Source organism: Schizophyllum commune (genome assembly GCF_000143185.2).
Source record: "Schizophyllum commune H4-8 unplaced genomic scaffold SCHCOscaffold_12, whole genome shotgun sequence".
Taxonomy (NCBI): domain Eukaryota; kingdom Fungi; phylum Basidiomycota; class Agaricomycetes; order Agaricales; family Schizophyllaceae; genus Schizophyllum; species Schizophyllum commune.
Window position 1 is genome coordinate 700,881 of NW_026089549.1, and position 26,188 is coordinate 727,068.

The window sequence follows — 26,188 nt, forward strand, 5'->3', positions numbered from 1 at the left end:
CGTCGGGATCCATGACTATATCGTTCGCAGACTTGTCGTTCTTTGAATGATATGAGGTCGTCTCGTTCGTTGAGTTCGGATTGATGAGCCTTCAGATCCCCACCGAACCCTGTTTCGCCGCCGCCGATGTCGCCACCGTCCTCGAGAGTGGCAAACGCGGCAGCAAAACGCAAGGCACGCGAGTTCAGTCCATCGTGATCGCGATGACGAGGTGGCGCACCCATCACATAGATCAGCGCCGCCGATAACGGCGCCTCCGGTCCTCGTTGTCGTTGTCGTCGTCCCGGACGTCCTCAGCGACTCCCTCACCGCCCCGACGGCACACCGCCCACCGTTGCTCAACGATGTCCCCCAGGCTCCGTCCGCGTCACGCCATATCGCCTTCGCCTTGCTAAACGATCACCAACCGATCTTATCGACTCTAGGCCGCCGCCGCCACGGATGCCGCCCTCATGCCGGATCCGTGTACAAAAGGCGCCTTACTCGGTGAACAGCGTCTTTTGGCACTTGAGTTCCCTCTCGATCACCGTATAGCATCATGGGCTCTTCCACGTCCTCGTCGTCGGGTACGTCGAACACCAGCACTGCTATATGAGGAATAGGGTGTGACCTGAGTGCAGCAGCCGAAGCGTCGAAGGCGCAACCCGCGAACATCGCGATCATAGGAGGCGGCGCGGGAGGTAGGAGGCGCACCAGAGCTATACGAGGCCATCAAACTCACTCCCTTTAGGTCTCGCGGTACTCAAGGCCGTACTTGATTCCCCACAGTACAAGTCTGGATTGTGGAAGCCCACCCTCTTCGAGGCCCGAGAAGAGGTCGGCGGCATATGGTGCGTATCAAGTACTTCCCATTCACTTTGACTCACGCACACCTGCCAGGCTTCCCGCCCCGCCCAAGGACAACCCGCCCCTGACCCCCCTCTATGACTCCCTCACCACCAACCTTCCGCACCCCTGCATGTGCTTCACCAGCCTGCAGTTCAAGCCGGAAACCCCTCTATATCCACCTGCCTCCGCCGTCCTCGACTATCTCAAGACCTTCACCGCCCACTTCTCGCTCACCCCGCACATCCGCTTCAACACAGCCGTCGCGCGCGCGGAGCGCGACGAGGCGAACGAGCGGTGGAAACTGACGCTCGAGAACGGCGAAATCGCGCACGCTGACCTCCTCGTCATTGCGAACGGGCACTACCGCCGCCCGCGCTACCCCGCCGTACCCGGCGTCGACGAGTGGCTCAAGTCCGGGCGTGCGCAACATTCAGCGTGGTACCGCCGCCCGCACGACCTCGGCAAAAAGATCCTCGTCGTCGGTGGTGGGCCAAGCGGGCGCGACATCGCTGAGGACATGCGCACCGTCGCCGAGCTGATCGTGCACTCAGGCGAGGACGTGCCTGCGAGCAAGGAGCGCATCGTCGGCCGCCCACGCGTCGTCGCGTTTGAGGCTGACGGCGTCGTGCGCTTCTCGGACGGGTCCGTTGAGCGCGAGATCGACCACTGCGTGCTGGCGACCGGGTACGAGATGTGGTTCCCGTTCCTGCCGGAGGAGATCTTGCACGCTGGGGATCCGCCATCGCATTCGCCGCTCCCGGGCAGTATATTCAACTCTACACACCATGTCTTCCCCCTCGCGCGGCATATCTGGCCGTTGCAGGACCAATATCCGCCGCACACGCTCGCCTTCATCGGCCTCCCGCTGAAGATCGTGCCCTATCCAGCCACCGAGGCGCAGGCGCGCGCCGTGCTCGCCGCCTTCGCCGACCCCTCGATCCTCGACCTGAAGGCCGAGTCGGACGCCATCCTCGAGCGTGTGCAGCGCCTCGGCGACAAGCCACATCGCTATCACGTCTTCGAGGGGCACGAGCAGTTCCGCTACCGCGACGCCCTCTTCCAGCTCGCGGCGAAGACTAGCGTGCCTGTCGCCGGCCCGGGCAGCATCGCGGACGGCGGAGCGTACACGGTGACGGACTGGGAGAAGGAGCTGTACGACAACAAGGATGTGCTAAGGACGCTGTGGGTTGATATCGAGCGGAGGGGCGCGGCGGAGGAGTGGCTGAAGGGCGTGGGGGAGAACGGGGTGGACGACTGGTTGGCGATGACAAGGAAGATGCTGACGGAGGCGGAGAAGCGGGGCTTGGTACAGGGCGAGGTAGACGGAGGGTCGGAGAAATAGATACTAGTGTACATGTCCGTAGAGCAGGCATTAGAGTTCGTTATGGATAGCTTCCGTCGCTTGCGAGAGGATGGTGGTTGGTGACGAGGCTATTGTTTGAACTAAGGACGTAGTCGGTGTCGATGAAGTCATACTCTCCGTGAGCGTCGAGCCTGCCTCAGTCAGGGTATCCGATACTTCTGCCACTATACTTGACAATGATGCAGTGGCCTGTGCAGCTCCCTTCTCCAGTTGGTCCAGGAGCTCAACGTCGCCGCTGAAGTTCGGTATTAAGCGAGTCCACCAAAAGGCAATGCGCATGCTGCGGTCGAAGACGCGTTCCTTGACAATCAAGAGGACGACGATGCAGAAGAAGAACATGGCGGAGAGGATGAGGAGGCGATCGAGCCAGTCGGTGCGTTCCAGCGCGGCGAGTAGCTGTTTTGACGTGCCCATCACGTTTGTGAGGGTGTCGTGGGCGGAGGAAGTAGCCTTGAGGGAGGCAGTGGAGGACTCTGGGGGAAGATACGGTGTCAGTCATGGGCAAAGAAGTAGACGCGGAGCCACGCACCAAGCATTTGTGTGCTTAGCACCGAGCGCTCCAACTCATTCTGCATCGCAGCCACTGTACGTCGCAGAGCGTCCGTCACATCGTTGTTGGCCCGCATCAGTACGTCCTCCCTGCAAGCAAACAGTATGAGCATCCGCGAGGAGGGGGGGAGGACAGGGACTTGCGTGATCTTCTCATTCGCGCCAGCCCCCTTCTCTTGCGACGCGGCGGAGGAGCGTAGTAGCTCATCCCTGTTCGCCCGCGCCTGCGCTTTCACATTGCGTGCTGATTCGAGGAGGGCGGTGCGGAAGTCCTGACGGAGGCGCGTGAGGGATTTATTGAGGTCATCGACCTCACGCCGTAGATTTGGCGAGCGACTATCCTCAGCAATAAGGGAGAGGGACTACGTCTTTCAATGAGAATGTATCAGGAGAGTCGAGTCATGCACGCACCTCCAGTAGGCGTGCAAATGTGTCCAGGTCATCGCGCACGTCGGCAGCGAGCGCTTGCTGGGCGGCGAGGGGACCGGTACATTGACGGAGCCGAGGAATCTGGGACTCGACTAGGTCAATCTGTCGCCTCCGCGTGCGCTTAAGAGTCTCCTGCGTCTCTTCGTCAATAGTTGCTGGTATGGGCGCCATGGCTTCACTGGGTCGAAGACAAGCCGCGGCGCTGTCGCGCGCCACGTCCGTGACCGCACGTGGCCTCTCGGCGAAATCCGAATGAAGTCTGCGCTCCTTCATGTCGTGGGATGCAGTCGAGTCTGAGTACAATTCTTCTTGCTTGATATGTCTATTGTAGTAATTGCTTTGCGTCCTGGAATTATCAACGTTTGTTTGTCAGTTTGAAAGGAGATGAACTCGGTATATCACGTGGACGGTCTCACATTTCCAGCCGTGACGTGACGCGTATCGACGCGACTTGCCTTCCTCCTCACGCGACTTTGGCGCGTATTGCCACTCGACATGGATCCTGAAGATGAATTCGTACACAATCTTGTAGATGGTAAGCCACAACATAATGCTGACGCGTCCGAATTGCTGACAGTGGTCAAATGTGTTCACTCAGACTACGACACATGCTGGCATTACTGCTTCGATACTCTGCCGATGAAGCTCTTTGAGACCGAAATACGAGATAATCTGGGCCTCCACCACGGTCTATGGCGCATGCGCAACAGTGCTGACGACGATGACTCGGAAGACAAGCAGGAAGCCGACAAGCTGCAGCTCAGCGCAGCCCACGGCTTCATCGAATTGTACCACACGCGCCGCTTCTTTGCGACGATAGATGGGTTCCACAAGGTGAGGCATCACAGTAACTTCTCATAACAGAATGAGAGATACGAGACATCGCTAGGGATCGCTCGACCTGACCGGGAGGCATAAGCCGCGCTATGAGCGCCTACGCTCGCGTTTCGACGATATCGTTAACCATTTCACGTTCGTTTCCAACCGGTGTGTGTGGTTGAAGCCAAGGTTTTTCGGTGAAGAGGATGTCTTTGTATTCGACCCGCCTGACCTCTGGGACAACTTCCTCGGCAAGTGGAAGATCGGGTCCATGTTCGACTACAAGACGTTCAAGAGGGACTTGAGTAAGTTTTGCTGCCGTCTCAACCAGTGACTCCGGCAAGGACTGAACTGTGTATCTCCAGAGAATGTCCAAAAGACTATCGCGCAACAGCCTCAGCCGCGATACCAGAAGGTACTGCTACTGCATCTGCCTGCCGAGCTTCTGGACAATATCATGATCCTCTCTACGGGAGATCAGCTGAAACGATGGAGTCTTACCTGCCAGACGCTGCGCATCCATGCCATGGTGTACATGCACGAGGTACATATAACCGCATCTTTCCCCTTCGTTCGACTGTAGCTGATTGACGGGTTTGATCCAGACTGTCAGCTACATCCTCGACGCTATGGCTATCGACTGGAGTCCCGCGGAGAACTTGCCGGAGAATGACGGTGGCATGGGCGAGTTCGTCCGCAAGAACGCTTACGAGCAACGCGACGCGCTCGAGCAACGCATGAAGAACATGGCTGCCCGGCCCGAGGTGCTTCGCCGCATTCGCTCCCTCGGCTTCGTCGAATCCTGGTCGGCAGAGATTTACAACTGGCTCAACGTCATTGGGACGTCTTGCCTCAAATTCATCAACCCTCTCTTGACGCCATTAGCGGCTCACATACGCGGCTCTTCGATGGAGGATTTCACGTACGTCTCGCGGTATCTGTACGGGACTGTGTGGAGGGAGGTGGCTAAGTCGAAGACGCTGCACACACTTGATCTGGTGACGAATCTCCCAAAGGATCCGAAATGGTGTGCTTCCTCCCTTCATCGACTGTCCATGAGCTGATCAGAGCAAACTGCAGGCCTCGCGCGCCGAACATCCGCAACCTTGATTTAACGATCCCTGCGACCGTGCGCTTCACCGACATGTGGAACATTCTCATCGTCTGCCCGGGCCTTTTGTACCTTTGCACCGGCGGCGTGCTTACCGACGGTGTCGTGCTTCCCGAACACATCCTGCGATCCGTTGACCACAACCCTATGAAGCATCTCCGCCGAGTCGACATGAGCAATATCGCGGCGCCGTCCTTGATCCATCTTGCTTCCGGTATCCGAGGCGCGAATCCTGCGCCGCTCACGCACCTGGCGATATCGTGCGGAAGTCGGTCACATATCAAGCGAGACGTCGCCTTCGCGCTCGCTGAGTCATTCCGCTTCGCCCCGCATCTGCGCGTCTTGCATCTCACCGGGCTCCAGTACGCACGCCCCGAGCTCTTCGAACTTCTTGGGGAATGCGCGCCAGGCCTGCACGCCCTGGCCATATATCACCGCCCCAGCATTTCCCGACCGTCGAAGGCGCCCGCTCGCTGGCCGTGTCCGTCCTACGAGTACGCGCCCCACCTCGCCGCCTTTCCTCATCTAGAGCATCTGGCGCTGAATATGTCCGTCCTTGAATTCTCGCACTCTTCGCAGTACATGGCGCGCATTGAGAACGGGTACGTCGGCGCGGAGCGGGAGGACGATATCGCGATGCTGGCGTACATGATGCAGTCGCGGCTGGTCCCAAAGAACAACTTCAAGGAGCAGCAGCCACTCGTCGAGGAATTGTTTGGCGACGACCTGGCGCCGGGCGAGGTGCGCGCTATGGTAAGGCTGTTCGCCTCCCATGGTTTGGCGTTGCGCTCCGTTTTCCTGCACGACCCGTCGAAGCCGGTGCGGATGTCGGCGTGGGCAGTTGATAGGGATGCGTCTGGGCGCCCGGTTTTGAGAAACGATTGGACGGAGGCGGAAGATGCGGCAGAGTACCATTATGGGTCTATCCAGAATAGGGAGGGGTGGAAGTTCACTGCGCAGGAGATCAAGGATGTCGTGGCTAATGATTCTGGTATTTGAGTCGACGGCGAGTCGTGCTGATAGGATTTCAATGTACTTGTACACCTCTGTCCTCACCAGCTGTTTGAGTCGAGTCGTGCTGATAAAATTTCAATGTCTTTGTACACTGCTGTACTCACCAAAATTTCGGAGCAAATCGCATATGATCCAAGTTCTCAAGGCCCGCCAAGTTGAACATCCAATCACGCCCCGCACGTGAAGGACTCTCACGATATTCTCCTGCCCTCAATCAAGAGCCGCCCCAGGTACGGGTTGTCTCCATCTTCTCTGAGTAGCTCATGCCACACGAACTGCACAAGCATCACACAAGGGGGTCCAGGACGAGGCGTCCAAGCCTGGCAACTTTTCTGCATTGCTGAAAGTGAACTTTGTCGACGGTAGCGACAATTGCTAGTAGGTAAGAATATACGTAATCGGAACCAATGAATATCTCGGACACAAAGGGGATGCTGGCGAAGACGAAGGGGATGCGGTTGGAACCGATCCAGGCGAAGGCGATGATAAACTAACAAAACTACACTAAGAGGAGCCCTAGAGGGCAGGGCATGGCCGTCTCTTGAGTGGCGGAGTGGCGGGTCGACACGGTCGACGTGCGTGGCGATGGCGCTCGAGCGACGCTTGACTTGAGGCTGATGCGATGATGGCGCTAACGCTCGACCCATTCGCGGTGTCGAGGCTTTCACGGGCCGAAGGCTCACGCTTCTTTCGACCTCTCTTCTGCACCCTTAGACATACTCATACACCATGACCGGCTCCGCGACGATGAAGGTCTCGTGGCGGCGCAGAGGCCTAGAGCCTCGAAGCTTGACCGGCGCGCCCTTGGGCTTAGTCGCCACCCGCTGGAGCCGCGGGAGCTTGCTGGCGCCGTGCACTGCGCGCCACGGGAAGGGCTGCACCTCGATACGGCACGCCGCGCGCTGGCGGCGGCGAGCGACGTGCACGGACGCCTTGGTCGGGTGCGCGTCGAGCGTGGTGCTTGCGAGGTGATCGGACAACTCATCCATATCAGTGTCAGTGGCGGGGAGCGGCGGCGCGATCGGCTTCTGAATGAGCACTTGAGCGTTGTGGATGGGGTGGAATTGGTGGCCACCCTGCTGCGTCGCGCTCGCCGTGAGAGACAGCGTCAAGTGCGGGGCGGCAGGGGTGCAGGCCGAGTAGGTGAAGGTGCAGGTGGCGGCAGACATCGTTCTCTTCACGCGGATGGGTGGGTTGCAGTGCGGGTTTGGCGTATAGCGGATGGTGGCGAGTGGCTGTGTGAGCGCGGGTGGCAAGCTCAAGAGATGATGGATGTTCAGGACAAGAAATGCCGGGCAGAAATCGCTCCTTTTATATGAACGGAGAACAATGGACGCGCGCCTATGACGTTGAGTCAACGGACATGCCGAACCCACGCGGCCCTGACGGGCTGAACGGCGGAGGAACAATGGGCGGAATACGCGTGTCTGATGCCCCGGCTGCGTAGTATGCGGGGAACAAGTCAGTTCAGTGAAAGACTGCACATCGTCAAAGGGGGATCGGTTGCTGGTACGGTCAGTTCATTGAGGATAGTCCAATGCGTTGTGATTTCGTTCCGTGTGAAAGGAGCGTGAAAGCAAGTGGCCGCCCGGGGTAGCAACCATAAAGGGCGAACAATGGAATTCCAGGATAGTATGTGAGCTGGATTGGCGCGATGGACAGTGACTCGAGCTACTCCGTGGGTCCATGCAGTGTCCATGACTGCGGTGGCATAGTGGCAGTCGCCTGCGGGAGGCCAGCCTACCGGCTGGCGCGTGGGGTTTTACCACAGCTATCCCTTTGTCAACCGGCGCGCCGCGAGGCAAGGGATGGCGTGTGAGTCAACGTGATCAGGTCCACCGGGTGGCACACGATATTCCGGAGCCGACCGTTGGTGAGCGGGTGCATGAGCGACTGTGTACTGCATCTATAGCGACCTGTCGCAGGATAGCGGGCGCCTGCAGAGGCGGCGGTGATGCAGGGCGCTCTGGGTTTGCAGCGTAGCGGGACCGGGGGAGTTGATCAGGTAGTGACTGCCAGTGGCTCGTATATGTATGTTGGTAGCATCTTCATGCGTCCTCGCCAAACGAGAGCAGCGCCTTCTTCTGTTTCTTCGGCTTCTTGGGTTTCCCGGCGGCCTTTTCTTTGTCCTTCTTCCCGGACGCGTTCTTCGGCTCGCCGTCTTCATCATCCGCAGACACGCGTATCTTGCGCTTCCCGAGTGACTGTGCCTTCAGATCGGCGAACCTGTCGGGCTTGGAGGTAGAGAAGGATAGGCTAGGCTTGTCGGTTTTGGATTTGGGATCTTCAGGCTTGGCCTCATTGGCGTCCTCGGTTTCGGGACTATCGACGGTCTCCGGGAGCGGAGGAAGGCCTTTCTCTAGACGTAGGTAGATAGATGAGCAAGCAAGGAGGTATACAAGTATCCTGCCACGCACCTTTCCTCCTCTCGTTCTCCACCTCCCTCGCCGACAGATGTTTCCCTTCCCTGAGGACGACGATCTGCGGTGCCTCGTCTCCAGCCTCCTCATCCGCACTCCCTGGGTCATCGTCTGGCCTCGTAGGTATTGGTGGCCGATCGTCTTTGGGCCGGCGAGGGATGGCAGGCCTGCCACCGCCTACTTCCTCCCACTCGGGGTCTCCTTCCTCCTCGTCCGAGTCGGCGTTCCCGTTGACATGGTTCTGGAAGCGACGCAGGAAGGCTGGAGTCTGTGCGTTGTATGCTAGTCGCGAATTGAGCTGAGCGCGGGTGGGTTCCTTGGGTGCCATGATGCGAGAGGAGGGAGGTGGAGGAGCGTGAAGTTCGAGTCCACCTTACTTCCCAGCCGGCATCCCGGCCCGCCCACGTGTCCGCGGCGCGCGCCTGTTCTCGACCTCTTCCTCGCTCTTCACAGTTCCTCACCTCAACATCCTCTATTCCTAGTCTCATTCTTTCCCGACGACTGCAAGAAACCACACTTTGATCCGCACGACTTTACGACTGACGACCCACGATGAGCAACGCTTACCAGCGCCCACAACACGCGCGCTACAACAACTTTCATGGGCCCAAAAAGGCGCTCATCGGGCACCCTGCGCGCCAGGTGCCCCCGTCGTGGCGGCCGAACGCTGCGCCACCACCGCCAGGGAGCAAGATCCTCATCAGTAGGCTACCCATTGATGTTGGGCTGCAGGAGGTAGAGGTGAGTTTCAGGCGCTTATATGGTCGTGGTTGATGGTGGCCAATGGGCAATGGGAGTCGGGACGTACGGAGCGCGGAGTATGATGGAGAAGGATGAAATGAATCTGTACCGATGGATGGGATGCTAAACCTCTCGCAGGAACTGTTCAGAAAGACCGTCGGCCCGTTGCGAGACGTCTTCTTGATCTACAATAGCCAGGGGCACTCGAAGGGCATGGCCATCGTAGCGTTCCAGCGTAAAGGGGATGCGGCGGTAGCGAGGGCAAAGTACCATATGAAGGTCGTGGACGGACGTACGTGCACAGTTATATTGCGATCTGACTAGTTGCTCACGTATATTCTCCCCCTTTATGCATCCCTGTTTATCCCCACGTACACTCCGTCCCCGTCATGAATTCATCGATACATCTCCCTCCCTTACGTCTCCCTACATCTCCACCCACGTGCACCTTCACAGGCAGACCCATCCTCATCGAGATCATTGTGGACGACGACGCACCGTCCGCGGCAGCACCAGCAGGCCCGCCATCTCTCATCGAGCGCATAGGCGGCGTGACCAACGCAGCGGGGTACGTAGCTCGCCCATGCGTTCTCAATGTTTGACTGCTAATCTGCAATCTCCTTCTGCGTCTTTCTGTCCACATCTTTACCGCACCTTTCCAACACCCTCGCCATCTCGACTTTTCTCTTTTTCCTTGGATCCGCCCATTTTTTTGCTCCACGTTCACCCCCTTCCTCCAATTATCCGCCCAATAGCCACGCCGCACCCACCAAATCCAAGAAGGCCGGCAAACAAGCCGCAGCCGCCGCCCAACAGACTCCCGTCATGGCCCTGGAAGCCGCTGCCACTGCCGCTGTCCCCCCTCGGCGCGCGCGTGCCAGGAAGGGCGCACGGAGGCTGCAGAAGCGCGCCACCGCAGGAGCGGGGGCGGCAGCGGCACCGGTGAAGATGCCGTCGAAGACGAAGGAGCAGCTGGATCAGGAGATGGAGGATTATCGAGCGTCAGCGAGTTCGTGAGGGGGTGAAGAGGGTGGTGGTTGGGGAGGGGAGAGGGGTGAGAGAGGAGAGGGAAGAATGGGCGACAAGATAGGTGAAAGGGTGTTGGTTCATGGTGTTTGTATATGTACGTCGAAGCCTTGTGAACCTTGAGGCGTGACTAAGGTCTCGCAAGGTGTAGGGAGGGGAAGGTCTAATGTCATCCGCGCTTTTGTACATTGGTTCTGTAATCCAATTTGCATTGCTTTCGCCCATCTTCACCTACAATACGACTCTGTTGCCAGCCTTGCTCACGACTTCGACAAGGTGAGTGAAGTACCCTAACTTCGCGTCGACTATGGTGTATTGCGGCGGATTTGGACTTGGCGGCAACTTTTGTATCCTTCTTTCGTGTACAGCTTATTGTACATTGCGAAGACGCGGTTACTGAGGACGGGCCTGGCCCATCGCGGCTGCGATAGGCACCGTCAACTGCCACCAGGCGACAAACAGTAGCCCGAGCACGCCATGCAACGTGCCCCACGCGGTTTCGGGCGTGATTTTCAGACTGGGGAGGGATGTCAGCATTGATGAATTTGCATGACATCTCGCAAGTAGGGGACAAGGGGCGAGCATCGCAAGGGAGGACAGATAAAGTAAGTATGGGAGGGACAGCGTTAAACACTCACGATTCAGCAAGTTGCCCAAACGACTGGGGGATGAAGCGCGGTGCTTGGTAAAGCACGGTGGAGAGCGCAGTGTGATATATGCAGAGCCCGATGGCGAGAGCGCGTTTCCCGGGCAAGAATTCTGGGTAAAGGTTAGCAAAGGACGAGATGAGATGCGCCAAGAGGATGCGGATGTGGGTATATGGGGAGAGCTGAAGCCTACCGGGAAGTTTCCAGCATAGGAGAGCAGTTGCGCAGGTGCCTAAGACGAGCGCAGAATACAGCTATTAGACGTGTCAGTGAGAGAATTCGTAGTAGTGGCAGACCGAAGCTGCGGACCTTCATGATAACAACGACGGTGTTGTTGAGCCTTCAAAGCACATCAGCATCAGGGGGGGCTACTTGCTGAGTGCTACGCACTGGATGAAGGGGAGTGAAGTCGGCCATAACATCCCCTGGACGGCAAGGGGGAGTTCGGTGAGGATGTGAAGAAGGAAGACCACGGAGCTGTGAGAAGATGAGCGGCCGCGCGCTTCTCTGAGTGTCGGGGGCCTACGCGGGGTGTGAAGCAGATATTGCCTGAGGGGGTGCCATTTTGCAAGGTGGACGTCAGGAGCAAGAACACGTCGGCGTCTTATCTTGAGGCACCGACGCACAATGGAGTGATTAGCACCGGTCCGAGCAGCCGAGGCGAGCGTGCGAACGACCTGCCTCATTCGCCCTCAAGAAACAAACAGATACAAGCAAGACGTGGACTGCGAGGCGCGTCTTCCGCGACGGTGCTTTCTGAAATTCCCCGACCTTTTCACGAATATCTGACGACCGAGCTCGTCGACGGCCGCCACGATGTCGGTGATGCTCACGAAATTCGAATCGAAGAGCAACCGCGTCAAGGGTACGCCGCGCTCGCTGTCCTGCCCGGCCTCGAGACACGTCTGACAGCGCGCAGGGCTCGCTTTCCACCCCACACAACCACTGCTTGCGGCGGCGCTGCACAATGGGAGCGTGCAGCTTTGGAACTACAGGATGGGCGTGCTTGTCGACCGGTTTGAGGAGCATGAAGGTGCGAGGTCCGATGTGCGGATATGCGCGAGCGATCAAGACTGACGACGCGCAGGTCCCGTCCGTGGTGTCGCTTTCCATCCTTCGCGCCCCTTGTTAGTGACTGGAGGTGATGACTACAAAGTTCGCGTGTGGGGTGTGTCCTCCCTTGATTGCTCTCCGACTTCCCTCTGAACATGCGTCCAGATATCCGCCCGCAGAACCGCCGCTGCCTCTTTACCCTGCACGGCCATCTCGACTACGTCCGTACCGTTCAGTTTCACCATGAGATGCCCTGGATTGTGAGTCCCTCGCCCCACGCAACGAGCCGATGATTGACACGCGCAGATCTCGACAGGCGACGACCAGACGATCAGGATATGGAACAGCACCTCGCGCAACTGCATCGCGATCCTCACCGGCCATTCCCACTACATCATGTCTGCATTCTTCCATCCCAAGGACGATCTTGTTGTATCCGCGTCTATGGATCAAACCGTCCGCGTCTGGGACATCTCCGGCCTTCGCAAAGGCGCGCCCAACAGCACTCCCGGCGGCGGTATGGGTGGTCCCGGCGGCCCTGGTGGTGGTGGCGGCGGTGCCAGCGGCGCGGGCGGCTTTGAGGCCTTTGACAGCTTCTCGACCGTCAAGTACGTCCTCGAAGGCCACGACCGCGGCGTCAACTTCGCGTCCTTCCACCCCACGCTTCCGCTCATCGTTTCCGCTGCCGATGATCGCGTTATCAAGATCTGGCGCATGAGCGAGACGAAGGCATGGGAGGTCGACTCTTGCCGCGGGCACTTCAACAACGTCTCCTGCGCCATCTTCCACCCCAAGCATGAGCTGATCCTCTCTTGCGGCGAGGACAAGACGATCCGCGTCTGGGACCTCGCCAAGCGCACCGCTATACAGACATTCCGTCGCGAGCACGACCGCTTCTGGGTCCTTGCCGCGCATCCCAACCTCAACCTCTTCGCTGCGGGTCACGATAGCGGCCTCATTGTATTCAAGCTCGAGCGCGAGCGTCCGGCTTTCTCGGTTTACCAGGACACCCTCTACTACGTGCGCGACAAATATGTGCGCTCGTACGACTTCAACACGGGCGCGGACGCTGGTCTGCTCAGCGTCTGGAAGCTGGGCAGCCCGTATATGCCGCCGCGCACCCTCAGCTTCAACCCGGCGGAGAAGGCGGTGATCATCACTGCGTCGAGCGACAATGGCTTGTACGAGCTATCAAGTTTACCTACACAGGCTGCGGGCGACGTCAAGGACTCGACTGTGGACGGCAAGCGTGGCAACGGCCAGAGCGCTATCTTCGTCGCACGGAACCGGTTCGCTGTCCTCAACACAGCTACGCAGGTAGGAACAGCGATGGCAAATGCTGAACATCGAGCTTATGACTGCATAGATCATCGAAGTCCGCGACCTGTCGAACTCGGTGGTCAAGACAATCAAGCCGCCTGTCCAAACCAACGAGATCTTCTACGGTGGCACAGCCAGCTTGATCTTGAGCTCGACGTCGACAGTCGTCCTATACGACATCCAGCAACAGAAGACGCTCGCTGAGATCAACAGCCCGCCGGTCAAATATGTCATCTGGAGCATCGATGGGTCCATGGTCGCTCTCATGAGCAAGCACAGTGCGTATATGCGCTCGATGTCCAACGTGTCGATTGACCGGGTCATATAGCGATCACCATCGCGAACAAGAACTTCTCGCAGCACAGCTTGATTCATGAGACTATTCGTATCAAGTCCGGCGCTTGGGATGACTCTGGTGTCTTCATCTACTCGACACTGAACCACATCAAGTACTGCTTATGGAATGGGTGCGCATATATACGAATCTTCATCATTGTCATCATGCTAAATCCCTTATAGCGACCACGGCGTCATCTGCACCCTTGACAACCCCGTCTACCTCACCCGCATCAAGGGCAAGACCGCCCACTGCCTCGACCGCTCCGCCCGCCCGCGCACCATCACCTTCGACCCGACCGAGTACCGCTTCAAGCTCGCTCTGCTCAAGCACAACTACGAGGAGATGCTGTACATCATCCGCACCTCGACGCTCCTCGGGCAGAGCATCATCGCGTACCTGCAGCAGAAGGGCTTCCCGGAGATCGCGCTGCACTTTGTGCAGGACACGAACACGCGGTTCGAGCTTGCGATCGAGTGCGGGAACCTGGATGTGGCGATGGAGACGGCGAGGGAAATTGACCGGGCGGATTGCTGGGAGCGGTTGGCGCAGCAGGCGTTGAAGCAGGGGAACCATAAGGTGCGTGGGGAACTTTGTGACGATGCGATTAGAGTGCTGATGTGCGGTGCAGATTGTGGAGAAGTGCTACCAGCAGACGAAGAACTTTGACAAGCTGTCGTTCTTGTATCTGGCAACTGGCAGCACCGAGAAGTTGTCGAAGATGCAGAAGATCGCCGACGCTCGGGGAAACCCCATGTCAAGGTTCCACAACGCGCTGTACGCCAATGATGTTGAGGCGCGGATCGCAGTCCTTCGGGATGTTGGCCTCTGTAAGTTGGCTTGCGAACATCGGCGCGTAATGTTGCTAACAAACTGTCATAGACCCTCTTGCCTACCTTACTGCGAAGTCGAACGGCCTCGAAGACCTTGCTCAGGAGATCCGCGTCGATGCTGGCTTGGAGGAGGCTGACGTTGAAGACGTCGAGGTCACGCAGTCAACCCTCCAGCCGCCACCTATCGTGACAGAGACGGCCAACCTCAACTGGCCGACCGTCGCCCAGGGCGAAAACTTCTTTGAGCGCGCATTGGTCAACGGCCAGCTTGAGGCTGGTGCCGAGCCATCGTATGCCAACGGCGACGCGTCCGGTGCTGCTCTCAACTCTGCCCTCGATGCATGGGCGAAGGACGAGGAAGAGGAAGAGATCGCGGAACCTGACAACGATGCTTGGGATCTCGACGCTGAGGAGCCAGAAGCGGAAGAGGAAGAAGCTGAAGCCGAGGAAGCGGCACAGGATCAGGACCTTGGTGCTGGTGCCACGCCAGGAGCAAGCGAGACCGAGTACTGGGTACGCAACTCACCGCTGGCTGCCGACCACGTCTCTGCCGGCTCCTTCGACACGGCGATGCAAGCACTTAACCGCCAGCTCGGTGTCGTCAACTTCGCGCCTCTGAAGCCATTGTTCCTTGCCACCTACCGCGCCGCGCATACCTACTTGACGCCCGTTGCCTCATTGCCGCCGCTACAGCTGCACGTACGACGCAATCCGCACGAGTCGGCGCCCAGCAAGGTGCTGCCGGTCGCGGCGAAGTCTTTGCAGGCTGTACGCGCGGAGCTGACGGAGGGCTACCGCTGCTTCTCGTTGGCGAAGTTCACTGAGGCGCGGGACACCTTCCGGCGCGTGCTGCAGTCGTTGCTGCTCGTGGTCCTTTCGTCAGACGCGGAAGCGAAGCTGGTGAGTTGTATCCCCATCATTCAGACTGCATAGATCTAACGTGCCTGCAGTGGCGAGAGACCGTGACGTCCGCACGGGAGTACCTCCTTGGCGTGTCTATCGAGCTCGAGCGGCGGAGAGTGGAGAAGGAGGAGCCTGAGAACGTCCGGCGCGACTTAGAGCTGGCTGCGTACCTCACGCACTGCCAGCTGCTGCCACCGCACATGCAGATCGCGCTCCGGAGCGCGATCGGCCGTTTCTCAAAAGTGAACAACCAGGCTGATGCTGCCAAGTTTGCTCGCCGCTTACTTGAGCTCAAGCCGGATCCGAAAATTGTTGCGCAGGTAAGGCTTGAATGCAGTCCTTCCCCCTTTGGATCATGCTGACCTCTCATCTCTCAGGCGCGCCAAAAGATCGCAGCGGGCGACCGCAACCCGCGGAACGCGGTCGAGGTTACTTACGACGAGTTCACGAGCTTCGAGATCTGCGCCGCGTCGTACACACCGATTTACAAGGGCACGGCCGCGGTGCACTGCCCATACACCGACGCAGCGTACTTGCCGCAGTACAAGGGCCAGTTGGACCCGTTGACGGAGCTGACGGAGATCGGGGCGACGGCGACGGGGCTGCCGGCGCCGTGGTAGATGCGTTATGCGCTGTGGATGCATGTACGGTAACGACATACGTGTGCATGAATTACTGTGATCTTGCTCTCTCATGGACGATGGATGCAGTGCGTGTAGCGGAGTACATATGTATGCTTCGAGGCGCTTCATAGACGTTCTGAGTGCGATGCGAGTGCTGGCTCCCGTGAGACTAGAAAATCTGATATGCGAGGGTGTGTTGTACCACGATGCTCATCAATGGTTGCTACGGCCTGAGCAGCGAACTCAGCATGAATTATTCGTAGATTGAAAGGGGAAAACACTGACGATCTGCCAAGATCTCGTTGGCCTCCCACTCCTCGAATGCCCACCTGTAAGCGACAAGTGGAAACCCGGACGAGTATGCGCGCCACTGCTCCTCGCATGTGAGCTTGCTGCGAACGCTTGCTTTACCGTGCCCATCCCGGTCGATAGCCCAGCTTCCAGACATCCCTAAGTGATCGAGGACGACCATCCGAAGAGTGCGATTGTGCGTTGCGAAGAGCCGCACGACGGAGCCCACCGGCTCGCCCAGGCAGCAGTCGATGTATTCCGGGTGGTCGTCGGGGTTCGCGCCCTCAGAGAACCAGAGGCGTGCGGCTTTCTTCTCGGCCGCCTCCACGTCGTCGAAGTTGTTTTCATAGCGATGGAAGAAGAAAGGCGTGTAAGAGCAGTCCACGATCTTCATGTTCAGCGCGAGGTATTGGAGACGGGGAAAAGCAGCGAGCGGGGGGGCGTACTCGTAGGTCGGACAAGGCCACAGGGAGGAACCGCTCTTTCGGTGCCAGATACTGGGGTAGTGCTGCAGTGCGAGTGTTTCGAGGGCGGGAGCGCATTCTGCGAGGAGAGCGAAGAGATCGGGACGGGCGTACTGCAAGTTCGAGATGGCCAGGAGTCGTAGATCAGGAATGCGAGCGAAGGAGCGGATGAGGCGAAAAGCGAGGTCTTTCTTGATGTGCGATTGGGTCGTTGAGATGCTGAGGTGAGTGAGCGGGACCATCGGAGCCGCGTAGATAGCTGCAATGAGGTCGTCGAGGGTGCCGGCCCAGATGTTCTCTAGACTGAGTCGGCGTAGGTAGGTCATGACGTTGCCGGTGTATGGAGCGAAGACATGGCCGGGCAGTGGTGAACCAAACTGGGGTGAGCCGCTGAGGTTCAGGTAGAGCAACGAGGGGCAGAGACAGACGAGATCCCAGAGGCGGTTTTCGTCGACTTCGTGGATCATGCGTAGCTCCAAGTTAATTAAACTCGGGGCTAGCGACCTTGAGCGAGCAGGTCAACCAGGCAGACCGGTAAGCAGAGTACAAACGGCACTTGCCACTGTGCGCCCTCGTCCTCAGCCGCCTTGGCGGTGTACAATGTCGCCGTATGAAGTGACCTGGACCCCGCCATCGCTTCCCACACCGAGCGATACAGGTACAGCGTCATGAAGTGAAGTTTCGAGAGCGACGAGGAGCGTATGTGACCAGCGAGAAGTGGCATGACGGGCGCGACGTATTCCGCGTATGTGAAACCGATGCTAGGGAGAAGGTTGGACATCGCCCAGGACTCGTTGAAACCCAATCGTCGGATGCTGCTGAGAATGTCGCGACGCTGCAAGACCCGTCGCATGCGTCCAGCCAGCTCATCGCGTCGTTCCAGCGCAAAGCTCTGCAGGTACTCGTCGAACCGGTCTTGATAGTCTTCGTCCTTGAGTATCGTCTCGATGAAGTCATGATCTAGCGGATAGGCCTTCATATCGTAGTCGTAATCCTGAAAAAATGGGTTAGTGTCGAGCTTCGCCTCGTACTTGTTCTCACTTTGTACACATAGACAAGTGCAAGCTCTCGCAACAGCTTGCACACGACGCTCCACTTCTGAAGGTCCTCGAGGTTGGATAGGCACAGTATCCGATCAAGTAATTCTGCTGGTAAGTCCAATAGCTTCAGTTGCTGGAACCTCGGGTACGGGTAGTGTGGGCAGAGCAGGTTCATGTAGCTCTCTGATAGGACGTGAGTATGAGGATGTCCAGCTACTGATCCTTCACAAACCTAGTAAAGACGAGAACCGTCCAAAGCCCATCATGGAGTGTAGCCCCCATTTCGGGGCGAGGTCCTCCCATAGTCCCGGTGGCTCGAAGGTGTATATATGCGCGTCGTAGTAGAGCGTTGTACCGTTATCGTCGGTTTCTATGCCTACCCTTTCTGTGGTTGTGCGACAGTGACTAGCAGCATAGTGAAAGTCTTGCACGACCTCGTCAAATCGAGCGCGTAGGCGTTGATAGCGTGCTGGATAACGCCCTGCTAAGTCTAGGTATCCCTTTTTTTTGGCTTCAGTCCACTGAGATTCAATTTATGAAGTGATTTCATACCACATGGAATCCCCTCATGGTGGAGAAAAGCCGTTGGACGTGATGATTGCTGAGGTATCCAAGGCTGCAACGTCGAGCGGCTTCAATGTCTTCGGGACTTGCTTTCTCGCTTATCATGTGTGATATATGGCCATGTAAGGTTCTCAACGTGTCGTTTATCTCTTTAGTCTCCACTTTCAGAGGCAAAAGGCGTATACGGCGGTCATAGAAGCCGCGGCGATCTATGCACGCTGCTGGTAAGAGCATGTAAGCCCGCCTTCTCGGATAGTCGCTCACCCTCAGCCATAAGATAATCATCCTCGTCGTCTGAGTCCATGCTCTGGGCGCCGCTTGATAAAAGAAAATGTCCAGAAGTCTGGGCGGATGAGCGGTGAAGGCAAGCCGCGTCAATGGGGTGCCCCGTCATGTGTGTGCCACGTGCGACGCCTCAAAATCCACCGGTCCGGGTTCGGCTTTTGTCCCCAGCGTCCACGAAAGAGCCAGAGTATAGAAGGCCTCAGCTGGTTCCATCTTGCTTCACAAATTTGCCACTGCGAGGAAGTGGATCTGAGCCGCTGCTTCAGTTCTCATCTTCTGGCCTCCAGATCGGACGGTAGTCCTCCGCGTTGCCCTCCGAAACGGAGGAGGCAAGATCTCGCGCTGCACTCGAAGAGGAATGCTTCAGAACGGAATTTTCGCCTCATTTTCACCTGGAGAACCTCAACTCGAATGTGCCCCGCCTCTCACTAGTCTTCTAGAGCCCCGGAACGCGTTCTTAACCTCGAGAAATACGGAACTGCTGGCTCAATGAATTTTCTGCGAATCGGGGCCAAATTGATTGCCTCGGAAAGGGATCCGGCGTATGGGCAATATAAAGCACAGGGCACGCACAACCTGGGCGCATTGTCCTACGCTCGAACATTGTTTGCACGAGCCCTCGGCTTTCGTCATGTCGGCCCCGTCTGCAAAGTATACCCAGCTCGGCAAGAGTGGCTTACGAGTATCTGTTCCTATCGTACGTCCCTCACAACCTCAGATGCGGACTCCTTCTCATGCCTGTCACGTTATGTTCAGGTCGGTGCTATGAGCTACGGAAACCCCAAGTGGGCGGTGAGCCAGAAGTACGCCTGGAGAGTACGCGCTGATCAACGGCCCAGGCAACGGACAAGTCAATGCAGTGGGTTCTGGACGAGAAAAGGGCTCTACCCATCCTGAAGGCCGCTTGGGACCGTGGAATCAAGTAAGGGCGAATGATAGGTCGCAAAAGCGATATCACTGAAGGCACATGACAGCACCATCGACACTGCGAACGTGTACTCGAACGGCGATTCGGAGCGCATCATCGCCCATTTCATCGAGAAAGTATGCCGCCTGCTTTTCGCCACCCAGAGTATCACTGAAGAGTCCATAGTACCGAATTCCCCGCGACGAGATCGTCATCCTCACCAAATGCTACGCCCTCGCCGCGAAGGGCGCAGACCACGACGTATTCACGCCAACCCAGTACCATGTCATGCGCCAGCGCAAGGAGTACGCCAATGCCATGGGCCTTTCCCGCGCCGCCATCTTCAACGCCGTCGAGGCCTCGCTCGCGCGGCTCAACACCACGTACATCGACCTCTACCAGATCCACCGCTTCGACCCTGACACACCGCCCGAGGAGACGATGAAGGCCCTGCACGACCTAGTCCGGTCCGGCAAGGTGCGCTACATCGGCGCGAGCTCGATGAGCACCTGGCAGTTTTCCCTCCTCAACCAGGTCGCGGAGAGGCACGGGTGGACGAAGTTCGTGAGCATGCAGGATGAATATTCGCTGTTGTACCGCGAGGGGGTGAGAGATTCTATGCCTCTTGTTGTTTTCAGAGAGCTGACAACCTGCCAAGGAGCGCGAGATGATAGCCTACTGCAAGTACCACGGCATCGGCCTGATACCGTGGGCTCCTCTGGCTGGCGGCGCGCTTGCTCGACCACTGGGCTCTGACGAGACGCCTCGCTTGCGATCGACCTCCTACTACGGTATACGAAAGCAACACGAGGTGGACGCCGAGATCATCAAGCGTGTCGAGGAGATCGCTCAAAAGCGCGGCTGGACCATGTCTCAGGTGACTACCCTTGTCTGGCGCACGGCCTGTTCTAAGTCTGACCCTACCTTCAGGTCGCGCTCGCATGGGTTGCGCGCACCGTGTCTAGCCCGATTGTTGGCTTCAACTCTATCAAGCGCGTGGACCAGGGCATCGTGGATGGCGAGCTGACCGAGGAGGAAGTCAAGTATCTGGAAGAGCCGTATGTCTTCTAAAGGCATCCCCACCGTCCTATAGAATTTGACTTTCTCCTAGGTACCAGCCGAAGCCCGTTCGCAGCTTGAGGGCTCAGCCTACCTGGACGAGCGCGTAGGATTCTATTTCGACCACGGCAGGAGAACATTGAAATTTCAGAGAAATGGAAAGAAGATGGGCGCGAGGACGGTTCATCGAGGGATGCTGGTGCCGCAGTAAATGATGCCTCTGGTCTGATACAAATACAACTATTCTGTTCGACGAAACCAGCCTCCCTATCGATTACTTCGACCTGAAATGTCGGTCAGCGTACTTCAAGTGTGAAGGTAACTGATAACGCCTACCGGCTCCCAAAATGTCGTCAGCCTCTCGTTCGCTGAATGCCCAATTCGGGGCAAATAGTGCGGTGGCCGACAGGTGAGAGCGCTCCCGCTCCGTGCTAGTGAGCCTGTCGCGAATAGTCACCTTCCCGCCCTCATCCCGGTCGATAGCCCATCCCCCAAAGATCCCCGCGAACTGAATTCTCTCGAAGAAGACCGTCTGAAGGGTGCGATTGTACGCGGCGAACAGCCGTACGACGGACTTTGCGGGCCCGTCGAAACAGTGGTCAATCTCTTCAGGATCTTCCTCGGGATCAGCACTGCCGCTCGCCCACTGGATCCGTGCGTCACTGTCCGCCTCCTCCGCGCCCTCGTACCCATCTTCCAACCTTGGGAAGAAGTACGTCGTGTAAGGAAAGTCCATGACCTTGACGTTCATAGCGAGATGCTCTAGGTGTGGGAATGCAACGAGATGGGGGGCGTACTCGTAGAGAGGACATGGCCATGGAGATGACGCGCCACTGGAATGCCATATACTGGGGTAGTATTCCAAGGCGATAGCTTGCAGCGAGGGTGCGCATTCTGCGAGGAGTGCGAAGAGGTCTGGATGAGCATACTGCAGGTTGGAGATTGCGAGAACGCGCAAGTCTGGCGCGCGAATGAACGAGCGAACGAGCCGGAGGGCCAGGTCTCGCTTGATGTGGGACTGGGCCGTTGAGATGCTGAGGTGTGTGAGCGGCACTGGCCCGGCCGCCTCGATGGCGACGATGAGGTCTTCGAGGCTATCAGCCCATATGTCCCCTAGCCGCAGGCGTCGTATGTGCGTCATGACGTTGCCGGGCTGCGGATTGAAGACAGCGCTGGGCAAGGGTGTGCCGACCTTGTGTACCCCACTCAGATACAGGAAGAGCAGCGATGGACAGAGGGCGACAAGATCCCATAGATGGCTCTCATCATCGTCAGCGTCTTGGAGCATCCGTAGATCCAGGTTGATCAAGTTCGGCGCGATCGCCCTTGTTTGGGAGGGTAAGCCCGATGAATAAGGTAAAAGAGATGGTACTTGCCACTGCACATCATCGGATGATCGAACAACAGTCAGGCGCGCCGTGCGGAGTGTCTTGGAATCAGCGATGGCCTCCCATACACAACGGTATAGCAGCCGCGTCATATAGATGAGCTCGGTGGTTGACGACGAGCGGAGATGGTCGAAAAGAAGCGGGATGATGGGCGCAATGTAATCTGGGTATGGGCACCCAATTCTAGCGAGTATATCGGGTGACGACCAAGTTTCGACGAAGGTCAATGTTCGGATTCGGCTGAGGATGTCATCGCGCTGCAAGACTCTGCTCATGCGATGGACCAGATTGTTGCGTTGGGTGAGTGCGACGTCCTTCATGTACTCGTTCACTCGTTCTTGATAGCCTTCGCCGCGGGGTATAGTCTGCAAAGCCGCGTAGTCGAGAGCGTAAGAGTCGAGCTTGTAATCATGACGCTTATGGAGCAGGTCAGCGATACAGAGACAGATTGCAAGCGGATGTAGGCTTACCTCGTATACGTACTTGAGCGCGTGATCGCGCAGGAGTTTGCACACGGAAGACCATGTTCGCAGGTCTTCGAGACTAGATAGATGCATGATGTAATCGAGGATCTCTGCCGGTAAATCGAGCAGCAGCAATTGCTGGAACTTGGGCTGCGGATCCGGGGCACCAACTGAATGGAGATAGTCACCTGGGATAATCTTGGGCGTGAGCATAATCTCGCTTGACAATTGGTCAACAAACCTATCATCAGTTCGAACTTGTGAAAGTCCATCATGGACCTTAACCCCCATTTCTTGGCAAGGTCGTCCCACAGCGTCGGTGGGTCGAAAGTGGTTTTGTGGACGTCGTAGGAGAACACCTCGCCGTTGTCCTCGAATTGCTCTTCAACGCGTTCCGTGGTCCTCTGGCAATGGCTAGCGGCGTGGTTATAGTCTTTCATAACTTCGTCAAATCGAATGCGCAGTCGTTCGTAGCGTGGTAGATGACGCCCTGTAAGGTCCAAGTTTCCCTTCACATGGTAAATTCGAAGAACATCGTACTAGAAGAATGAAACTTCTTACCTTATAAAAGCCGGCCATCGTCGAGAAAAGCCGTTCAACATGATGATCACTGAGGTTTCTGTGTGTACGACGACGGATGTCTTCAACTTGGTCTGAGTCCAGTTTATCGCCGAGGTATGCAAGCATATTGTAGAATCTGCTCAAGGTGTTCGCTATCTTGTCTGATTTGACCTTGAGTGGCAAATTCCCAGTGCGGCGTCGATAGAGCGCAGCGTCTGCTCTGCTGATGAGCGCAGTCTGGTGAGCCAGGATCTGTCACTAACCCTCTACCATGAGATGGTCAATCTCATCGTCGGAATCCATATCGCCTCGGTCAGTTAGCAGCGGACTACGCTCAACGCGCCGTGAAAGAGCGGGACAAGGTGTGGGAAATTGAAATTCTTCGTGTGGATGGCACGTGAGATCACGTGATTGCATGGTTCGACTCTGAAGTCATTGTCCACTCAATCGAACTCTTTTGCAAGCCGCTGGTTCTCCTTCATACTACTGCATACAGCTATTGATATACATCGATAGCAAGTCATGGCTGCCTCTCTTCCATAGAACCATCCAAGCTTGCATAGCGCATCAGGTATGTAAATAGAGATATGGTTCTCGCGGCCGTATCATGGGAGACATCTATATGTTCAGTCGTCACAGCTAAAGCCCGGAGTCTTAGTTCGTACACTATTGAGGACATCATCTACAGGCGCGCATTCGCGGGCGAGAAACACGTACAAAGAACACTACAGAATGCGTCTGTACTCGAAGTAATATATATGTCAGAGGGGAAGCAGAGCGTGCGTGCAGATGAATGCGCCTCAGCACCACTTTTTCTTCTTAACCTCGGGTGTGACCTTGTTTGGGCAGCTTCGGGCACTATGCTTGCCCCTGCACACGCTGCATTCGTGGGCCTTCCTGCACCGGTCGCCGTTTCCGCAGGTCCCCGTGTTGAAATCAGCACAGATGCGTCCAGAAGTCGCTGTGCTGCCCCCTGCTACAGCTCTAACTTCGGCGCGACCTCGAGTGCGAATTGAGTGGATTGACCTACGCCGAGGGTCAGAATTAGTTGCAATAGTGATGCGTACACGAGCACGCACGCATCCTCATGCTCGCTATCGGCTTCTGAGGCGGGAGCCGCGCCCCGTATGCTCGCTTCTTCTGCGGAAGCGTCGAAATCCTTGGTCGAGCGCCGGAAACAGCGCTTGATAGCCCTAAGACATGGTCAGAGGCGTTCGACATCATGAAAGACGGCGGCGTACGCTTTGGAGCGCTTGTAAAGGTTGCGGATGCTAGCGAAAGGCTGCATGGTATGGCGTTGGGCGTGCTGCGCTGAATGAAGAGACGGGCTGTCATGGTTCGTCTTTATACTCGCGAGATAAAGAATCGGGCGCTCGGCGGTGCGGTCGGGTTGGCAGTCGGGAGGTAGACCAGTGCGCGCTGACATGCGCCATAGGTGTGAGCTCTACTAGGATTTGCACCGCATGTTTATTGCGATCGCTGGATACATAAGCTGCGTAGCCCGGAATGTCAGTTGCGTCGATCATTGCGGGCCGAAGGCCTGAGCACGAACCATATCATAGGCAATTTTAGCGTGCTTCGGGGGCAGAGTATGTGTTGCGGTGGTGTCGGCGTCGAAGCCACAAGCAGTGGACGTCCCTCCAGGGCTGTGGGATAGCGCGCAGCCAAATTTCACGCAGAGGAGGGACGGAAGAGCGGGCACGCTCGCGTTGGTATAGGGACCTCTGCGTGTCCGCTCAGAAATTGCACAATCCTGCATAAATCAGGGGAAAGCCGCATCTATCAGACGCCAGCAGATAGATTAGGGAGCTTGAGAAACACTTACGGGCGCTTAAGCATCGAGTACTGAGGTCTGATACCGGCATACACTTCGAAGGCAGGAATATATCGTATCGGCGGGGGGTTGAGCAAGGTCCAACCGGGGTGCCACAGGTATTCGCAATCGACATCGGAACCAGCGAGCCTGCGAATTGAACGGTCCGCCGCATGGTTTGAATGCACGAGATGCATCGGGCAGAAGCCTGCATCGTTGTTGATCGAGGGAGGGTTATACAGTTCACAACATGAGAGCACTGTTCATGCAATTTAGAAGAAGCATACTGAATTGAGCCTCGCACTAGAGCGTGTCGGCAAAAGAAGATGGCGAGACGCAAGAGGACGGCGAGTTCGGTCGACCTAGGGAGCCGGCGTAGGCGCGGCGCACGAGCTGTGTGTTTGCATACTTCCGCGAAGCTCGTGAGATACACGGGGCTCCTCAAGCCGTCTTGCATACCATGGTGGTTGGCAAGGAATTTCGTGTGACCGGAAACGGCCGACATCAGCCATTCGGTAACTGCCGAGATGGCCGCCACGCGCCAAGGGTATCAATTGTCTCTTCGCCCACCGCCATGTAAATCGGCGACACGCGCGCGACAAAAATGGACCCGCGTTTGTCTGCAATTGTCCTCTGGCCTTTCGAGTCCATACGTAATTGTGACTCACGACAATTTGCGTGGGTTGTTGTCCTCCGAACATATAAAACGGGCCTCTTCAATCAGTGTTCTGCATCACCGTGCTCGACCTAAACAGTCATTTGCTCGAACTCTCAGCCACTCTTCTACAATGGACGCCACGCCCGTATCCGCTTCCTCGACGTCGAGCTCTGCGAGCTCGTACAGCCAGTTCCCTATGACCACCGCCGCACGCCCGCCGCCACCGCAGGACGTCGCCAATAGCACTTGGCCGATGAACGAAGCCTCGCCTTCCTTCGATGCCACAAACTCTAGAGAAGACGCTGCCCACGGGACCGATGCAGTGCAATATGCTTCCTCTGATGTGGCAATCGACTCCGCGCAGAACCCCGATCTCTCGTCTCCACGCCTGCGTCCGGTTGCGTATCGCAATGAGGCCTATTTAGACGACGGGGGAAACCTCTGCTCTCGCTGTTGCAGAGTGGCAACGCATCCTCCTGGTCAGCCCTGCGCCCTGAACCCGAAGTCGCTTCGACGTCACGAGACGTTCATCGTCGCCGAGCCAGAGCCGTAGAAAACTGTGCGATTGTTCGTTTTGTATGTGGATATAGTTCTAGTATGAGTAGAAAGGAGTGGTAGTGCCACGAGAATGAAATGCTAGCGCTCCTAGGCTCCCTGAACAATGCGTTATCCGAGGTC

General features: G+C 57.2%; 13 protein-coding genes across 13 annotated transcripts; 6 read left to right on the forward strand and 7 right to left on the reverse strand.

The window, feature by feature from the left end:
* Positions 1 to 538: 538 nt before the first annotated feature.
* SCHCODRAFT_0258538 (FAD/NAD(P)-binding domain-containing protein) lies at positions 539 to 2,617 on the forward strand (the record flags this gene model as incomplete). The annotated part of the gene is made up of 4 exons (XM_003027478.1): positions 539 to 566; positions 603 to 680; positions 731 to 830; positions 880 to 2,617. The coding sequence occupies 4 exons, from the start codon at positions 539 to 541 to the stop codon at positions 2,168 to 2,170; spliced, it is 1,497 nt and encodes a 498-aa protein (XP_003027524.1). The 3' UTR covers positions 2,171 to 2,617.
* Positions 2,201 to 3,340, reverse strand: SCHCODRAFT_02672225 (Sec20-domain-containing protein; the record flags this gene model as incomplete). The annotated part of the gene is made up of 4 exons (XM_050346639.1): positions 2,201 to 2,664; positions 2,721 to 2,830; positions 2,885 to 3,102; positions 3,152 to 3,340. The coding sequence occupies 4 exons, from the start codon at positions 3,338 to 3,340 to the stop codon at positions 2,201 to 2,203; spliced, it is 981 nt and encodes a 326-aa protein (XP_050197925.1).
* Positions 3,341 to 3,868: 528 nt separating this feature from the next.
* Positions 3,869 to 6,098, forward strand: SCHCODRAFT_02672226 (uncharacterized protein; the record flags this gene model as incomplete). Its single annotated transcript, XM_003027479.2, has 5 exons — positions 3,869 to 4,003; positions 4,059 to 4,293; positions 4,354 to 4,532; positions 4,594 to 5,015; positions 5,069 to 6,098. 5 exons carry the CDS (start codon positions 3,869 to 3,871, stop codon positions 6,096 to 6,098), a joined length of 2,001 nt encoding a protein of 666 aa, XP_003027525.2.
* A 725-nt stretch (positions 6,099 to 6,823) lies between these two features.
* On the reverse strand, positions 6,824 to 7,282 carry SCHCODRAFT_02705595 (uncharacterized protein; the record flags this gene model as incomplete). Its single annotated transcript, XM_003027746.1, has 1 exon — positions 6,824 to 7,282. One exon carries the CDS (start codon positions 7,280 to 7,282, stop codon positions 6,824 to 6,826), a length of 459 nt encoding a protein of 152 aa, XP_003027792.1.
* Positions 7,283 to 7,718: 436 nt separating this feature from the next.
* SCHCODRAFT_02640636 (uncharacterized protein) lies at positions 7,719 to 8,878 on the reverse strand. Its single transcript, XM_003027747.2, has 2 exons — positions 8,531 to 8,878; positions 7,719 to 8,472 (listed from the first exon to the last, which is right to left on the reverse strand). The coding sequence occupies exons 1-2, from the start codon at positions 8,859 to 8,861 to the stop codon at positions 8,162 to 8,164; spliced, it is 642 nt and encodes a 213-aa protein (XP_003027793.1). The 5' UTR covers positions 8,862 to 8,878; the 3' UTR covers positions 7,719 to 8,161.
* Positions 8,879 to 8,962: 84 nt separating this feature from the next.
* SCHCODRAFT_02640640 (uncharacterized protein) lies at positions 8,963 to 10,557 on the forward strand. The gene is made up of 4 exons (XM_050346159.1): positions 8,963 to 9,274; positions 9,413 to 9,566; positions 9,731 to 9,842; positions 10,030 to 10,557. Exons 1-4 carry the CDS (start codon positions 9,086 to 9,088, stop codon positions 10,289 to 10,291), a joined length of 717 nt encoding a protein of 238 aa, XP_050197926.1. The 5' UTR covers positions 8,963 to 9,085; the 3' UTR covers positions 10,292 to 10,557.
* Positions 10,558 to 10,693: 136 nt separating this feature from the next.
* Positions 10,694 to 11,511, reverse strand: SCHCODRAFT_01175434 (uncharacterized protein; the record flags this gene model as incomplete). The annotated part of the gene is made up of 6 exons (XM_003027748.1): positions 10,694 to 10,817; positions 10,939 to 11,059; positions 11,141 to 11,201; positions 11,257 to 11,287; positions 11,338 to 11,424; positions 11,474 to 11,511. 6 exons carry the CDS (start codon positions 11,509 to 11,511, stop codon positions 10,694 to 10,696), a joined length of 462 nt encoding a protein of 153 aa, XP_003027794.1.
* Positions 11,512 to 11,667: 156 nt separating this feature from the next.
* Positions 11,668 to 16,259, forward strand: SCHCODRAFT_02640643 (Coatomer, alpha subunit). The gene is made up of 12 exons (XM_003027481.2): positions 11,668 to 11,812; positions 11,867 to 11,980; positions 12,035 to 12,115; positions 12,166 to 12,260; positions 12,307 to 13,317; positions 13,367 to 13,598; positions 13,649 to 13,787; positions 13,840 to 14,236; positions 14,289 to 14,487; positions 14,540 to 15,390; positions 15,441 to 15,713; positions 15,771 to 16,259. The coding sequence occupies exons 1-12, from the start codon at positions 11,764 to 11,766 to the stop codon at positions 16,011 to 16,013; spliced, it is 3,684 nt and encodes a 1,227-aa protein (XP_003027527.1). The 5' UTR covers positions 11,668 to 11,763; the 3' UTR covers positions 16,014 to 16,259.
* Positions 16,182 to 18,581, reverse strand: SCHCODRAFT_02752600 (uncharacterized protein). Its single transcript, XM_050347265.1, has 6 exons — positions 18,364 to 18,581; positions 18,044 to 18,311; positions 17,813 to 17,994; positions 17,323 to 17,765; positions 16,302 to 17,275; positions 16,182 to 16,246 (listed from the first exon to the last, which is right to left on the reverse strand). Exons 1-6 carry the CDS (start codon positions 18,478 to 18,480, stop codon positions 16,230 to 16,232), a joined length of 2,001 nt encoding a protein of 666 aa, XP_050197927.1. The 5' UTR covers positions 18,481 to 18,581; the 3' UTR covers positions 16,182 to 16,229.
* Positions 18,582 to 18,888: 307 nt separating this feature from the next.
* Positions 18,889 to 20,805, forward strand: SCHCODRAFT_02640646 (Aldo/keto reductase). Its single transcript, XM_050346160.1, has 7 exons — positions 18,889 to 19,357; positions 19,417 to 19,452; positions 19,500 to 19,582; positions 19,635 to 19,704; positions 19,754 to 20,173; positions 20,226 to 20,444; positions 20,498 to 20,805. Exons 1-7 carry the CDS (start codon positions 19,292 to 19,294, stop codon positions 20,636 to 20,638), a joined length of 1,035 nt encoding a protein of 344 aa, XP_050197928.1. The 5' UTR covers positions 18,889 to 19,291; the 3' UTR covers positions 20,639 to 20,805.
* On the reverse strand, positions 20,600 to 23,397 carry SCHCODRAFT_02640649 (uncharacterized protein). The gene is made up of 8 exons (XM_050346161.1): positions 23,303 to 23,397; positions 23,040 to 23,254; positions 22,720 to 22,987; positions 22,485 to 22,666; positions 22,003 to 22,430; positions 20,963 to 21,951; positions 20,682 to 20,910; positions 20,600 to 20,628 (listed from the first exon to the last, which is right to left on the reverse strand). Exons 1-7 carry the CDS (start codon positions 23,340 to 23,342, stop codon positions 20,894 to 20,896), a joined length of 2,139 nt encoding a protein of 712 aa, XP_050197929.1. The 5' UTR covers positions 23,343 to 23,397; the 3' UTR covers positions 20,600 to 20,628; positions 20,682 to 20,893.
* Positions 23,398 to 23,839: 442 nt separating this feature from the next.
* Positions 23,840 to 24,327, reverse strand: SCHCODRAFT_02516763 (uncharacterized protein; the record flags this gene model as incomplete). The annotated part of the gene is made up of 3 exons (XM_003027750.2): positions 23,840 to 24,065; positions 24,119 to 24,232; positions 24,281 to 24,327. 3 exons carry the CDS (start codon positions 24,325 to 24,327, stop codon positions 23,840 to 23,842), a joined length of 387 nt encoding a protein of 128 aa, XP_003027796.1.
* A 1,313-nt stretch (positions 24,328 to 25,640) lies between these two features.
* SCHCODRAFT_02672236 (uncharacterized protein) lies at positions 25,641 to 26,063 on the forward strand (the record flags this gene model as incomplete). Its single annotated transcript, XM_003027483.2, has 1 exon — positions 25,641 to 26,063. The coding sequence occupies one exon, from the start codon at positions 25,641 to 25,643 to the stop codon at positions 26,061 to 26,063; it is 423 nt and encodes a 140-aa protein (XP_003027529.1).
* Positions 26,064 to 26,188: the final 125 nt, after the last annotated feature.

Excerpts from the sequence above, each read along its gene's own strand:
- SCHCODRAFT_02640649 (XM_050346161.1), bottom strand. The coding sequence starts at position 23,342 with ATGGATTCCGACGATGAGATTGACCATCTCATGGTAGAGG. Across the intron at positions 22,667-22,719 it reads CAAGTTCGAACTGATGATAG|GTGACTATCTCCATTCAGTT; the intron begins GTTTGTTGACCA and ends AGATTATCCCAG. Across the intron at positions 21,952-22,002 it reads TCATCCGATGATGTGCAGTG|GGCGATCGCGCCGAACTTGA; the intron begins GCAAGTACCATC and ends CTCCCAAACAAG.
- SCHCODRAFT_02640646 (XM_050346160.1), top strand. The coding sequence starts at position 19,292 with ATGTCGGCCCCGTCTGCAAAGTATACCCAGCTCGGCAAGAGTGGCTTA. Across the intron at positions 19,358-19,416 it reads TACGAGTATCTGTTCCTATC|GTCGGTGCTATGAGCTACGG; the intron begins GTACGTCCCTCA and ends CGTTATGTTCAG. Across the intron at positions 19,453-19,499 it reads ACGGAAACCCCAAGTGGGCG|GCAACGGACAAGTCAATGCA; the intron begins GTGAGCCAGAAG and ends TCAACGGCCCAG.
- SCHCODRAFT_02640643 (XM_003027481.2), top strand. The coding sequence starts at position 11,764 with ATGTCGGTGATGCTCACGAAATTCGAATCGAAGAGCAACCGCGTCAAG. Across the intron at positions 13,599-13,648 it reads CGCTCTCATGAGCAAGCACA|CGATCACCATCGCGAACAAG; the intron begins GTGCGTATATGC and ends CGGGTCATATAG. Across the intron at positions 14,237-14,288 it reads TGAAGCAGGGGAACCATAAG|ATTGTGGAGAAGTGCTACCA; the intron begins GTGCGTGGGGAA and ends TGTGCGGTGCAG.
- SCHCODRAFT_02752600 (XM_050347265.1), bottom strand. The coding sequence starts at position 18,480 with ATGATAAGCGAGAAAGCAAGTCCCGAAGACATTGAAGCCGCTCGACGT. Across the intron at positions 18,312-18,363 it reads CCATGAGGGGATTCCATGTG|GGATACCTAGACTTAGCAGG; the intron begins GTATGAAATCAC and ends GCCAAAAAAAAG. Across the intron at positions 17,276-17,322 it reads GGCGCACAGTGGCAAGTGCC|GTCGCTAGCCCCGAGTTTAA; the intron begins GTTTGTACTCTG and ends TGCTCGCTCAAG.
- SCHCODRAFT_02640640 (XM_050346159.1), top strand. The coding sequence starts at position 9,086 with ATGAGCAACGCTTACCAGCGCCCACAACACGCGCGCTACAACAACTTT. Across the intron at positions 9,275-9,412 it reads TTGGGCTGCAGGAGGTAGAG|GAACTGTTCAGAAAGACCGT; the intron begins GTGAGTTTCAGG and ends AACCTCTCGCAG. Across the intron at positions 9,567-9,730 it reads TATGAAGGTCGTGGACGGAC|GCAGACCCATCCTCATCGAG; the intron begins GTACGTGCACAG and ends GCACCTTCACAG.
- SCHCODRAFT_02640636 (XM_003027747.2), bottom strand. The coding sequence starts at position 8,861 with ATGGCACCCAAGGAACCCACCCGCGCTCAGCTCAATTCGCGACTAGCA. Across the intron at positions 8,473-8,530 it reads GGAGAACGAGAGGAGGAAAG|AGAAAGGCCTTCCTCCGCTC; the intron begins GTGCGTGGCAGG and ends ACCTACGTCTAG.